We start from the raw sequence: 13,832 nt of genomic DNA, 5'->3' as shown, positions 1-13,832 counted from the left end.
CTGATTTGTACAGCCGTCAATCAGTCTCAAAGGAGACATGCCTGAGTATGAACACGAGGCAAGAATGTCATTCTGCACCATTAGGCCTCAGTGAGAACAGAGAACACTGTTTTCAGAAAAGCCTAAATAGAAAAGAAAAATCTGAAGAAACCTGAGGATGGCCTCACAGAGGGATCCTCCTTTATGGACAGACAGGAGATAGAACGGTTAGGATTAATAGAGTAAATGGAGTTTTAAAATGTATGTTATCTTTTCTTTAAATCCAGAAAACCTATTTAACACTGCTTTTCTGCAGCAGCAGCAACATCAAAAAAGTGAATATGCTAATATACATGACAGCTGGATAGAAACAGTCCAGGGTTTATTTCAAGGTCTGGAAAAGTTGCAACCCCTGTTTTTGGCATCATCATGGTGACAGACTTTCCCCCAATATGCACAGTGTGTGATAGTGTGAATATGCAATGTGTGTCTGTGTGTTTGTGTGACCCACCTAGCACAGTGACTGTGGCTCGGGCGGTGCGGACCGGCATGGTGAAGATGGAGCAGGTGTACTCGCCCTCATCGGACAGCTGCACGTCGGCGATGGTTATGGAAAGCTCGGTGGGTGTCGAGCGGTGCAGCTGGATGCGGTTATCTCTCAGTGCTGATGGAGGAAGAGGAACAGGATATCGATAATTAGAAATGTGCATATATAATTGATCTGCTTTATGAATTATTTGAGATTTAGGTTGTAAAAGGTGTGTTTTAATGATTTTATCTATTTCCTTACTTTAACTGTTAGGTTCTTTTTTACATTTTAACTTTTCTAACTTATATTTCTAACTACTTATATATATATATATATATATATATATATGTATATATACATACTGATCAATATATATATTCCATGAAAAATATATTTTTCATGGATTTCTAATAATTTTCTCATATTTGCCACATGCTGGAGTCTTGTTCTAATGAAGGGGAAGAAAAGAAAGGAAGAGGAAGAGGAGGCAGAGAAAGGGGGCAGGGTATGATCCAGGAAGAAGAGACAGAAAGACAGTAGAGATATGTGCAAAAGAAAAGAGGAAAAGTGGGGGAAAAGATGAGGGGGTGACAAAAGGGGGAGTTGGGGGAGGACAGATGAGAGAGGTGCATGTGTAAGGAGGTGGGAGAAGCAAAGTGACAAAAGACAGGTGAGAAGGAAGGGGGAAATGGAGCAAGAGGAAAGAAGAAGGGCGCACGGGAAGATGTAGGGATTAAGCAAGGGAGGTGGCAGAGAGATTGGGGAGGGAAAAGGGAAGATGGATAAAAAATACCAGGTGAAATATGGAGAAAGATCAGGGAGAGGAGGGTGAAAAGAGGCGAAGGAGAAAGATCTGGAAAGGATAGCAAGAAGAAAGGTTTAAAAGAAGAAGAAAAGGGGAAAAGAGCTAGGAAAGGTACATCGGAAGAGAGCAGAGAAATGGGGAGAGAAGATGACAGAAAAAGTGGAAAAAAGAAGGAAAGTGAAAGGGGAGAACTGGGATTGCACAGTTTTGAGAAAGTAGTGAAAGAAACAATGTCAGGAAATGGAGAAGAAGTGGGGATGTAGTGGGAAAAAAGGGAGGTAGGAAGAGAGTAAGAAAGCATGTAAAAGAGGGCGAACAAGGTTGGGGAGGGCAGAGTAAGAGGGAAAGAGGAAAGTAAGAAAGATGATGTGCAGAATTTAAATCATGGGAAAGAGAAAGGTAAAATGGAAAGGAGGAGGAGGGAGGGAGGAGGGAGAAGGTGTTTAGAGAGAAAATGATGTAAGAGGGAGAGAGACGAGGGGGAGGAGGAGGAGAAGGAGGAGTGATAAAGACGAGGTGAGAGAGAAGGAAAAAATAGCCGAGATGTGAGCGCAAGCAAGGCAAAGAAAGACAAAGGGGGGAGTAAAGTAGGGAGACGCAAATTGAGAATGAGAGACGAGAGAGAGCGCGAGGGATATAAAAAAAAAAAACAGAAAAATAAAACAGAGGAAGCATAAATAGCAAGGAGAATAAGGGAGAGACAGTGAGGGATGGGTGGGAGAGGAGGGAGAGGGGGGAGGATGAAGAGGAGGGAGGCGGGGGAGAAACATAAGAGAGACATAAATGGCTTTGTCATCAATGAGAAATCCAGCCATGAAAGAGGGAGAGAGAGCGCAAGCGACTGAGATAGATGATGATGATGAAATGCTACGAAATAACCCGCTCGTTTCCGTGATAGCATTGACCTCTACAGTGTTTGTGCAGTGTGATTGCTGTCTGTCTCCCTGCCTTCGTATCTGCCTGTCTATCTAGATGTCTATCTGTCTATCTTCCTTTCTCAAGAAAGACTTTTCAGCTTTGTTCTCTGGCGCCACCATACAGAGTTGGCTCCCCACAAATAATGACTAAATGTATAACAAGAAAGCAGATATCTGCAAAAAAAAAACTGTTGTGGTCAAGTAAAAAAGTATAGTCCGATAGATTTGTTCCCAAATTTGAAGTTGTTTTAAGTTACTGGGGCACTATTTTTGTCTCTTTCCTGGTCTCAATTCCGAAACACGAGTAGTTTGAGAAGGCCCAGCTAAATTAACAGCTATGTGTAGGTATTGTAAATTGTACTGGAAGCAGATGTAGCCACGGGGAGGAAATATGTCAGGGATCAGTGCAGGTAAGTGGGTGTTCAACAGACAAAGTAGCTCCATAACTGGTCCACAGAAGCCTTGGGTGTTCCACTGTAATTGTGAACATAATCTAACTTAACGGTGATGGGTCGGGTTAACAGTTAAATTCTAGTTCTGGTGTTTTGCCAATGTGAAAGATCCCATAATATGCTCATTTTCAGGATTATACTTGTAGTCTGGGTTTCTACTATTATTTTCCTCATAACGTCTGCCTGAACATACCTTTCTTTCTGAAATCTGTTTTAGCGTCTGTCTCTTGAATACCCCTCCCGAAAAGCCCAGTCTGCCCTGATTGGTCATCATTTCCAGATATTCCATATCTGCGCTCTCTGAACCATCATTGCAGTCAGGGAGTGACTGAGTCGGCACTGTAGCGGCAGTTTCTATTACATTGATACATAGTATTTGTGACCACACAACTCCATGGAAGTCCTTATGGCTCGTTTCAAGGCACAGTTTCTGAGTATGGACTGTGTGCATTTCTCTGTGGACTAAGCGTTTTTATACTTTTATATGTAGTCATGTAGTTCTGCAGCACCTAAACCTGCTTTATAATAAAAAAGACATGGAAATCTGACTTTCTACAATATGGGTGCTTTAATAGAACCCTCATCAGCAACTGGCTTTCTTTTGGAAATAACAGAGGCAATCAGAAAAACAGCTGTTACCCAGCCAGCTTACACGCTAGCTTACGAACTTGTCAACGTCTTTTTTTTTAAAAAATCAATTTGGTTTGAATCTAAAAATGTTTTAGGTTCTCTTATCAGATGATACATACAAAACTTTAAGTCTTTTCTACTGTACCAACAGTTACACAGTGTCCTGACTAAACTGCAAATAATATGATCTACGGACTGCCAATGTTTCGACAGCCCAAAATTCTAAAGCTCCGTTAGTCTAAAACATGGTAATGGATCAAAAGCCAATTTCTCCAAAAGCCCATTATCCCAAAAACAAACATCAATTGCTCCCCAGTCCTGTTTCTCCAAAAACAGACACTCCCTGCACTTAGACAACCCAATCGCCACAAAAAATGTTGGCCTTCTACATTTCTGTGAACCACAGATACTTTACATCTGTCAACACTTGTACTGTCAGTGCAACTAGTTGTTTTAGACCGAGTGCAAATCAGCAACAAGACTGTTGACAAGAATAAGATGGTGCATATACAGTATATGCAGTTGTGTTCATTCAAATAGAAATGTTGGTATTCACAGCCTAAGCATCAATCACGGCGATTTTCATTTAAATAAATGTCTGTTAATCCAGTACTCATCACCGAATGACTTAAAACATTGGTAACTGTGCCAGCGGCCCACTGATGAAGACACTTGCATGTATTATAACCTGGGTGTATCACAAGTGGCGCATAGTCATTAATAATCAGCTCTCACACACAGAAACATACATATGTGCATACATGCACACACACATATACACTCACAGTCTATGCTGTGGTAACCCTTTCATCTCTCCAGCTGCAGGGCTAATAAAATGAGCTGATATAAATAAATGCAAAAACCTGGTTTCAAGCCTTAGTCTGGCATCAAACACACTGCAATTATCGCTTATCCCCATGGGTGCCGCCAAAGAGTACAAAATGGAGATCTCCGAGATCGTAAATTTAAGCTGAGACATTCAGCTTGGAGTTCACAAGTTTCAACGCATACTGACAAAAATGTCTGAGCCTCTGGAGGATTTTGATTTTCTTTCAACTGCTATTTTCTCATTCCTAATTCTTGTGTTGAAATGTAGAAAACAGAGTCATTCACCATTTCGTCACCAAAGCAACCTTTTCATGACTTAACCAAGTTGTTCAGAAATTATGCTGTCTACCTACAAGTAACCCAATGACTCAGCCACTCAGATATGGCTTCTGTACATGTACAAAATGGGAAGAGAACCTCATACCAAGCTCCTCTCTACTGATTGATGCAGAAGTGTGCTGTATTGCCCTGTAACCACACCCAACAGTGATGTCACTGTGCTCTGACAACACCTAAGCACACTGTCACATGACTGTGACAAGGGGAGAACTTAGACCAGTGAGAGTCAGCAAAGAAAACAAGACTTTCTGCTTGTGTTAAGTAACTCGTTAAATCATTTGGTTCTGAAAATCGTTGTGTGTTGTGTGGGCGACTCCAAATATGTGTGTGTGTGTGTGTGTGTGTGTGTGTGTGTGTGTGTGTGCGCGCGCCTGTGTGTAGTTTAATAGTGTGATATGGTCACTGCCTGTTTTCATATCTTATTGTTATTTGCCTTTCTCAGTATTGAGCCACATCTGTGTCTGTTTGTCTCCTCATCTCTTTCCGTCTCACTATTATCTCCCTGTCTCTCCATCCTTCCATCTGTCTGTTCTGTCTACCTGTCTATCTCTATTGCACTCCCACACACACGCATGCACGCAAATACACACACACACACACACACACACACACACACACACACACACACACACACACACACACACACATCTGTTTCTCTTGGTGTTTTTCAGTTATTTCATCCAACACTACTTTATCTTCATGCCTTATCACTAAGCAAGGTCACTACATTTGTCTTCATGAGCTACCCTCTCTGTGTGGGTGTGGGTGTGTGGGTGTGTGTGAGGCATACGGTCACTCACTCACACACGCTCACTCACATACACACAAACACACTCATCCATGCCCCCTGGACCCTGCACTCAACCATCAGTCTCCTTAATTCTCTTCCCCTCATCTCTCCTCAATCACCCCTCCTTCCCTCTCTCTTGTTCTTCCCCCACTTTCTCTCTAACATCTCACCCATTTCTAATCTTTTCTGACTCGGGGCTTTTCTCTTTTTTTTATTCTTTCTTTTTTCATTATAAACGATGTATATTGCTTGCGAGTACAGGTGTGATGGATTTTCAAAAACGATATGATATCTAGTTACGGGGGCGTATTGATCGGGACGCCCCTGAAAATTGTACATGTGCCTCGCGCTGTTTAGCCTGCGATGTGGGCAACATAAATAGTCTGCCAATAGGTCACACTCTGCTGTTTGGCTTTTGTTTCTTCGCTGAAGGGATGTAATGAATTTCTGAGTATTGAGATAAACTGGGATTAATTGACAAGGTGTGTATGTGTGTGGTATAAGGTAGAGGAATATAGCTGCAAAGTCGAAGTCTCATTCATTTTCTCGTAGAACATTTTAGGTGACTGACATTTGGAGCACGTCCAAGGCTTGGATGGACATGAAACTCAAGGCATAGAGTTCATAACTTCCAACTTCAAAACCAACAGAAATTTTTGTTCTAGTTTCCTCTTCTCTGTCCTAATGTTTAAAAGCTGAAAATACAAAATCAGCATTTATTTTTCAACAGGCATAAAGGTGGTTCAAGGGAACATCTCCTCCTACAAAACTACATAAGATAACATACTCTCTGCGTTCCCTATCTAGTGAAGGCATAAAATGTCCCCAAAAAATAATAATTGCTGTTCCGCACGCCAGTAGTGGCAAGCTTAAGTTAAAGATTATGCATTTGTAGAAAACTGATAAAACATATAGCAGTGTTTTCCAGCTCCATTTTAGATTAATTCAGCAGCTATAGCATGATTCTTTGTTCCAACTTGTAACAATGGGTCATTCTGAATTTGCTACAGCCCCATTTTGTGCATCTGACTATGTTCTTCACCATGGCAACGTCAGCTGTGGCTCATTGGTGTCACAGTGTTTGGAGCCATCTGCTAACCAGACAAAAAAAAAACACTATGATTTCTGTGAAATAAGAATAAAATAATTAAAGAAAAACAGAAACAAAGTGTCTTACAGTCAAGACAAATTTCCAATGTTGTTTAGAGGTGCAGAAAAGAAAAAATATTGAAAACAGATTTATCTGGTAACAGATAAATATAATATATAATTGTACTTTTCCTGATCTTAATTTGAATTTTACACTTCCATTAATGGTGTATATTAGCAGGATAAAAAAAAGGAGTGCTCAGTCTCCTGCTTCACAGTTTTCAGGCTTAAAATGGCATGATATTCACAAAAACGCCTGATCCCACTTCTTATTTCTACACCTACCCCTTGTTTTCGAGGGCCACATTGTCCCTTAGAACGGAGCCACAGGGGGTACTGGTTGAAATCTTCCCCTATAAAATATGACAACCCTTCAAGATCCTGATACGCCATCGAAAGTTGTCAGTGTTGGCATTTGCATAAACAACTGTGACGAGTGTCTTCTGCAGTGGTGATCTCTCTTGCGTGAGCCATAGGCCTCCTTTTGCTGTTTTAGGAGGCTCATGATTTGTTAACAGCTTAAGTTTCCTGGTATCAATCAATCAAACAAGTCATCAAATTAAAAAGAGCACTGTTTCATTACCAGGCCACTAGCAATGCCCTGTAGGCTTACGTTAGCAACCCGTGCTCCTGCCCTGCCAAACTGTACTGATATATGAGGAGCGGTAACAAGTGCAGCAACTTCACAGCTGGACTTTTAATTTCAGGCATCTTGTGCCATCCAAGGCGGAGGGGAGCGACATGGAAATATGTTCATGCACAAATCAGCAATAACAATGTCATGTTAGCTAGCTCGTTAGGTACCGAGACATCGGCATACTAGCAATGCCATCTTATAAAGAAAAGAACCATAATATAATGAAATGACATTAAATTAAAATAATACAATGGTTATCGTAATTTTTAAATATTTATTAATGAAGAAAATACAGTTGTAGCCTCAGTTTTGAGGGCCATGTAGCCCGAGCACTTTGCCCTAGCCCTCTATCCCAAGAAGAATTGGGACATGCTACCCCTAGACGTGAAAACGCAAAGTGAAGGGGTAAGGGCTAAGTGGTAGGGGCAAGGGGAATATGGGGAATGGGCCAAAACTAGTCTTTGTGCATAAAGACAAAGTCAGTAACAATGGAACACATCATTTAATATAAATTTTGATGCAGGCTCTAGCAAAAGTAGAGCCAGCACATAAAGATAGCAACACAGCCACACACTCACACATTGGCTGGATAGGAAGTGGATCCTCTCCGGCAGCCCTATAGTGTCATTAAGTTATCAAGGAGACCCCTATGTTTCTATGCTGAAGAATATTAAAATGGGAATTTACCGCAAGAGGAGAAACTTCTGCAAACAGCATCTCCTTCCACTTTGTAATTCTACAAGTGTACATATGTATGAGAGTGAGAGGGGTTTCTAAGTGGTGTCAGGAGGGCTTTGAGCTGAAAAGATGGAGCATTTATGTGTTGATTACATATCAAGTACAGGATCTGCTTATCAGCGTACAAACCTTTCTGTACATCAGTGCGTCTCTGTTGCTTCGGTGTGTGTGTGTGTTTGGCCAGACAGTGGTTCTTGTCTGCAGCTCAAACTGGAGACTCGATACTCCCCAAAGGTCCAACTGTTGATCTGGTCACAGCAGCTATTTTCGCCTACTCGTCTTCGTCCTCCACCTCCTCCTCTTCCTCCTCCCTCAATCTTTCTCATGCTCTTTCAACTTCAAACATTCAGGAAGTGGGGGATTCTCTCACAACACATACTGAGTGCACATACATATATTCCTTTTTTCATCTGCCTCCTACCTCCTTATGCCTTTCCAACTAAGTTTCCGCTCTGCCGAGAAGTCTCTCAAATTCAAATTTGCTTTATTGGCACGACAGGGGAGAAACCTGTGTTGCCGAGGCAAAGTACATCAGTTACAGACCAATATTTTCATATTTCTGTCTCTATCTCCCTCCCAGCTGCTGCATCTCTTCATCTCCTCATCTCCCTCTTTGGCTCCACCTGAATCTGCATTTCACCTCCCTCTTGCATCCCTCTCCGTCCATCTTTCTTTCTGTCCAACTGTCCTGCCTGCTTTGTTCTTCTCTCTTTCTTCTTCTGTCTTCTCCTCCCTCCTTCTCTCATCACTCAACCCTCTCTCGCACATTTTGTTTTACATTTTAGGCATTTAGCTGACACTCACATCCAAAGAGACTGCCTCTCTTCTTCATTCTCTCTCTCCCACACATGTCGCCTCCATCCTCCCATCTGTTTCTGAATATTCTCTCCAGCTCCCTAATTATCCGTCCTTTCCGACAGCTGATCTGGGTTCAGTGACCGTGGGCTTCCCTTGATCATACCGTCCTTGTTGATCTGAGAGCGTCAATTGATCCTGGATCAGTGTGCCAACTATGAAACGCTTGATAAACACACACCTCTGTCTGTTTTATCCACCTTCCCCTCCTTCCCTCCGCCCCTTCCTCCCTCTCAGTCCACTTGTCTCTCTTGCCCTACCTTCAGACAGAATTAAAAGATAATCATTTAGAGGCGGCAGCACAAATGTATGCAAAATCAATGGAAGGAGAGAGATGAACCAAACTTTGCCCAAGGTGGTGCAAACTGAAGCAAGGAGGCATTAGTTCCAGTTGAAACTTGAGAGAGAAATGTTCCCAACGGTGTATCAGCTTCAAGCAACATGCCAATGAAATCCTGCCATGTAGTATTTACAGCAGAGAAAAATGTCCATTGGGGATTTCTGGCAAATAACACTGACCGATGACACATCCTAAGAGCTAGATTACCTGAAGAAGACACTGCTCATGCTGGCTGCTCAGCCTGGTGCAAAAGGATTAGAAAGAAAGCACGGCGGGGTAAAATGCATAATGCTGAAGCATAGCTTATTTTCTCATCTTTCCTCACCTTTGTAGTAAAAAGAAGTCAAGGAAGCAATTATCATAATGGCTGTCACTATCTGCCTGCTGCTTCTTTCAGCTGCTTTGGGTTGTCTGCATGCCATCACATTAACTTTGCTGCTCATTTTATAAGTCACAGGTTCAGACTAATGCAAAGTAAAGTGGGGAATAATTTCACCACCTCTTCCCGATATCTCCTGGTGTCCAGAAGTGCTTCGATTTGATTGCCTTTGTTTGCTAGTGTGTGCAGTGAAGTGTATGTGTGTGCAGCTCTTTTCATTATCTATAAAGACTAGATGCTTCTGTTGTTTTTTCCAATCCACTTTAGATGAAACCACATCCACTTCCACATGATGAAAGTGGGTTGCCAAACGTCAAGGCCCAATGATTGACTGGCAGCCTACTGCTGGCCAGAACCACTGAAAGAGACTGCTGCTAGCTAGCTAGCCCACCACGCAGTTCCTCCGCCTCAATCCCTGCCACTCTGAGACAGCAAAGCTAGAAAGTTTGCTGATCTGAGAGTCGAGGGGCGTTCTGTCCCTGTGAAATATGACAGGAGCAGCAGTTTGGGAAATAGTGATAAGGGTAGTTTAAGGGGAAATTCTGCTGATTTCAACCTGCTCTGTCATCGCGGTGTGCGCAGTGTGTGTAGTGGAGGTTGTGTGTGTGTGTGTGTGTGTGGCAGGGAGTTCTGGGCGCTAGCAGCACCAGAGGAAGCCAAACAGTGTTCATTCTCACTCACTGCACATGCTGCCCACACTGCGATGACAGAGCTGGTTGAAAATCAGCGAACATTCCTTTTAACAGCTGTAGCAACTCGAATTCAGCTAGCGACTGTTAGTAGAAACAGATAAACACAGGCAAGGCATACACATAAAAACAAGACGCAAAGATACATAGGAGGTAGAGGGGCATCAAAACCCAACACCTGCTTCGACTGCTGTCACTCATAGATATAGGTTAGAATAGTCCTGCCACAGATACTAGTTAATTAATTTACACCCAACATCCTGCCTTAAAGGAGAGGAACGAGAAGGGGTAGAGTTGCTGGTGGTGTATAAAGCCACTGATGAACTCAACCTGTACTGTTTCACAGGCAGCTCAAGATGCCTCTTTGAGCCAGAACCCGACTTCCTGTGTCACCAGTCATCAGGCCTTGACATCTGGCAGCCTGCTTCGTCATACGGAAATGGGCGTGGTTTCATGTAAATTGAACTGGAAAAAACGAGAGACGCAGACCAAATGTCCTCATGGGGTTCATCCTCACTCATACAGGAGGTTAATTTAAGTAAAAGCTGGACATTATGGGAAATGCGCTTAGCAACTTTGCTGCCTGGAGTTAGATAAGAAGATCGATACCACTCTTATTTGTCTATAAGAACTGAAGCTGGAGCCTGAAGACAGTTATCTTAGAATTAAAACTGAGAACAGCTAATGTGCTATTGTGCTATTGTTCTTCTGTCCATATGTGAAAAAAATGTGATTTTAACACTCTAGGAGGTCACTCTCACTTTAGTTTTGGTATGGATGACTCAAACAAGATTTAGAGGTACTGGCCCTTTCCAGTCTTCATGCTATGCTAAGACAACCAGCTGCTGACTGTAGCTTCTTTTTTGTAATACAGACATGAGTGGTAGTTACAGCAGGGGATAAAATTGTAGAGAAAGTAAAGGAAAAACAAAAACATATTCTCAACTTACAACTCCACTACAGTCTTTTTATTGTTATTATTGCATTTTTTATTGTATTGAAAATCCTATAAATCAATGTTTCAGCACAACCTAGAGAAGGCAATGTTTGCCAAAATGTTCATTCATTGAATTCAAAATAAAAACTAAAACCAGAAATAAAAAAAATACAACTGCATCAAAATTATGACTGTCTCTGCCTCTCTCCAGGGAAGAAATTACAGCGTAGAGCTATAACAAACTAAAACGGTACATGCACGCATGTCTGTACTGTTTTATGTCTGGTTAAATTGATTTTAATTTTTTTCATTTGTATGGTTTAAGGGCAAAAGGCCAACCTCTGAATCACACGGGGGATGTTTTTCATACATTCACTTCATTAACCTCAGAAATAAATTGGATTTTTAACTTTGAATTCTTTGTACTGCTGTCTCTTTCTTCTCCCTGCACTTGTCTCCCATTACACGTGATTATTTTAAGGACACCTGGAAAAATATAGAGTTCAGATGATACAAAGAAACAATGTAGAAAAAGCCATCTTTCAAGTGCTAGAATTCAAAAGTCTCTCCTGCAGTCTTTCAATCCTGTGATGGTTGTTGTTAATACATTCTCCAGAGAGCCTTCCCAGACACCAAGAAAACTTTGACTGATGCGATGTGGATCAATAGTTTCTCAGAAAATGTCAAAAAAAACATCTCACGTCCCGCATGTGGAGTACTGTCTCACACTGCGTTGTGAGCAGTTGGTGTCAGTCTGCCTCGTTCTCTGAAAGGCTGAGTGGGGAGCTGACCATCAATTTTGATATTTTCTTGTGCTTGTTTCACTTAAGACCCCTTAACACTTTAAACTTTAAAAGTGCTTAGCGTGTTTTTTAATGAAATGATTTACAACTTACAGTCACTTTCACCACAGTTAAAGTCTGCCTACTCAATATCCTCCTGCTAGGCGAGATCTTCCCCGTCCACTATGGTTTATAAATCACCAGAGAGCCATTACCTTGTTAAATTGTACTGAGGCCTGTCTGATGTCTGCCTATATGCTTTTATGGAAAGGAAGGAAACCACACATGACAAATAAATAAGATTATAGCCGGACTGAAAGCTAATACACAGATTTATTTATTTTATTCGCCTGGTGAGGAAACGTGTTTGCAAAGCCTAAAATTGTGAGTAATTGCACTGCATTTCTACTTTTATAGTCTGCACACTGTGTAAAATAGGCACATAAAGCTACACCTGTCTGTAAGCCATGTGTGCTTGGTCTCATTAAATTTCATGGAATGAACACGGCTTAAAATGTACATAACATGGTCCTGTTACAAAAAGGAGATTAGGAGAAATGAGAAGTGGAGTGTGGTGGGGACACAGCTGGAAACGTGATTTAGTTTCAAAGGTGTTACGGCAGGCAGATACATCTTCTTTCCACACTTGATAACCTTGATTTAGCTCCTGAATCAAAAAAAAAAAAAAAAAACTTCCTGAATGTGTTTTCCCCAAAGACTTTATTTTTCAATCACGAGCAACGAACCAAAGCAAATATCTTTATTTATCCTTATTTCTCCAGCTGAAAGTTAATCGTTAGCTAACAAGTGAATATACAGCATCCAATTTGTGCTACTGCCACATAATCCTTTTACAATGGAGGAAAGTCATTTTTATATTTTTGTGTCTACATCATGTTATATGCATTTCAGAGGTCGTGCTCATTTTATGAAATCGTTCTGAGATGGCGTTGGTGTGAGTGTTTGACCTCACTTGCGATGAGAAAAGTACAGCCCACCTCTGTCCTACTTTTCTGCTTGTTCGCCAAGATGTATGTAAATTATGTAACATCAGGACAGACATTTCTCATGATGCCAAGTGAAAAACATATAAGAAACCATGCATCTGCAGGGATGTAGTGTCACATTTCAAGTTTGGGTTTAATGTAACTGGCCCATTAGTTGATAGCTGATTGGTTCATAAATTAATGAGCTATATATCTCTATTAAATCGAATATAATAACACACCAGCTTGTAAAATACAAGAGCATAAGAGCATGTAAAATATTAGACATATAAGGTAAGAGGACGCCACTAGAGTATAAAACACTAGGGGTGTACCCTAATCAGAATTTTGTCAGTCGAATTGGATTCGGCTGTTCTATACGAATATTTGACTATTCATCATTTTTCTTTAAACTATCAAACAACACTTTATTTCACTGCAAGATTTTTGAATGGGAATCCATGGGACGCTCAGGGTGACAGCGACATTCACGTAACAAGCCAAGTCAGCCCTCAGAGTTGAGGCGTGCTAAATATGCTAACCACAGATCAGAAATGTGCAACAGTATTTTCTGCCGAGACTAGGTATCAAACAAAAGCCAGAGACTGTATCATATTAAGTTGCTAAAAGCTGTAAATTCACCACTTCTACGCAGAAAGCAGCAGTTAAAGTTCTCTCAGAACCTAACCAGGAAAAGCCTCTTGTCCTCACCTCACTCAGAGTTACTCTGTGTCTGCAGCTGCCTTTACCCGTCCCAGACATCTTCCTCAAGTGGACAGGATAACTTGACGTGTTGTAAAGACTTAACCCTAAAGAATGACTGCTTGACTTAAAGAATCTCAATCGACTGAGATATTAGTGATGCCAATCTTCAACTTTCGGGGGACAGCCCCATAAATCGCAATACACTAGTTAAAATGTGAATAAAATATTAAAGCATAAAACAGTTTAGAGCTGAAATGAAAGATTTTGTCATTAGGTGACTAACAGAAAATTAATCAGGAACTCATTTCATTTTCTTGTTTCAGCTCCTAAGATGTGGTGATTTTCCTGCTTTTCTCTTTCTTATGA

The 13,832-nt window shown here is 41.3% G+C and overlaps 1 protein-coding gene across 3 annotated transcripts in view; it reads right to left on the bottom strand.

The window, feature by feature from the left end:
• Positions 1-13,832, bottom strand: part of cadm3 (cell adhesion molecule 3) — a 100,603-nt gene that overhangs the window by 39,198 nt on the left and 47,573 nt on the right. For all 3 annotated transcript variants that reach the window (XM_078173013.1, XM_033649957.2, XM_033649958.2), the window contains exon 4: positions 491-643. In XM_078173013.1, coding sequence (XP_078029139.1) covers positions 491-643 — 153 coding nt within the window. The remainder of the gene's footprint in view (positions 1-490; positions 644-13,832) is intronic.

Source organism: Epinephelus lanceolatus, chromosome 12 (assembly GCF_041903045.1).
Source record: "Epinephelus lanceolatus isolate andai-2023 chromosome 12, ASM4190304v1, whole genome shotgun sequence".
NCBI classification, from domain to species: Eukaryota; Metazoa; Chordata; class Actinopteri; order Perciformes; family Serranidae; genus Epinephelus; species Epinephelus lanceolatus.
This window is presented reverse-complemented; position numbering and strand designations above follow the sequence as displayed.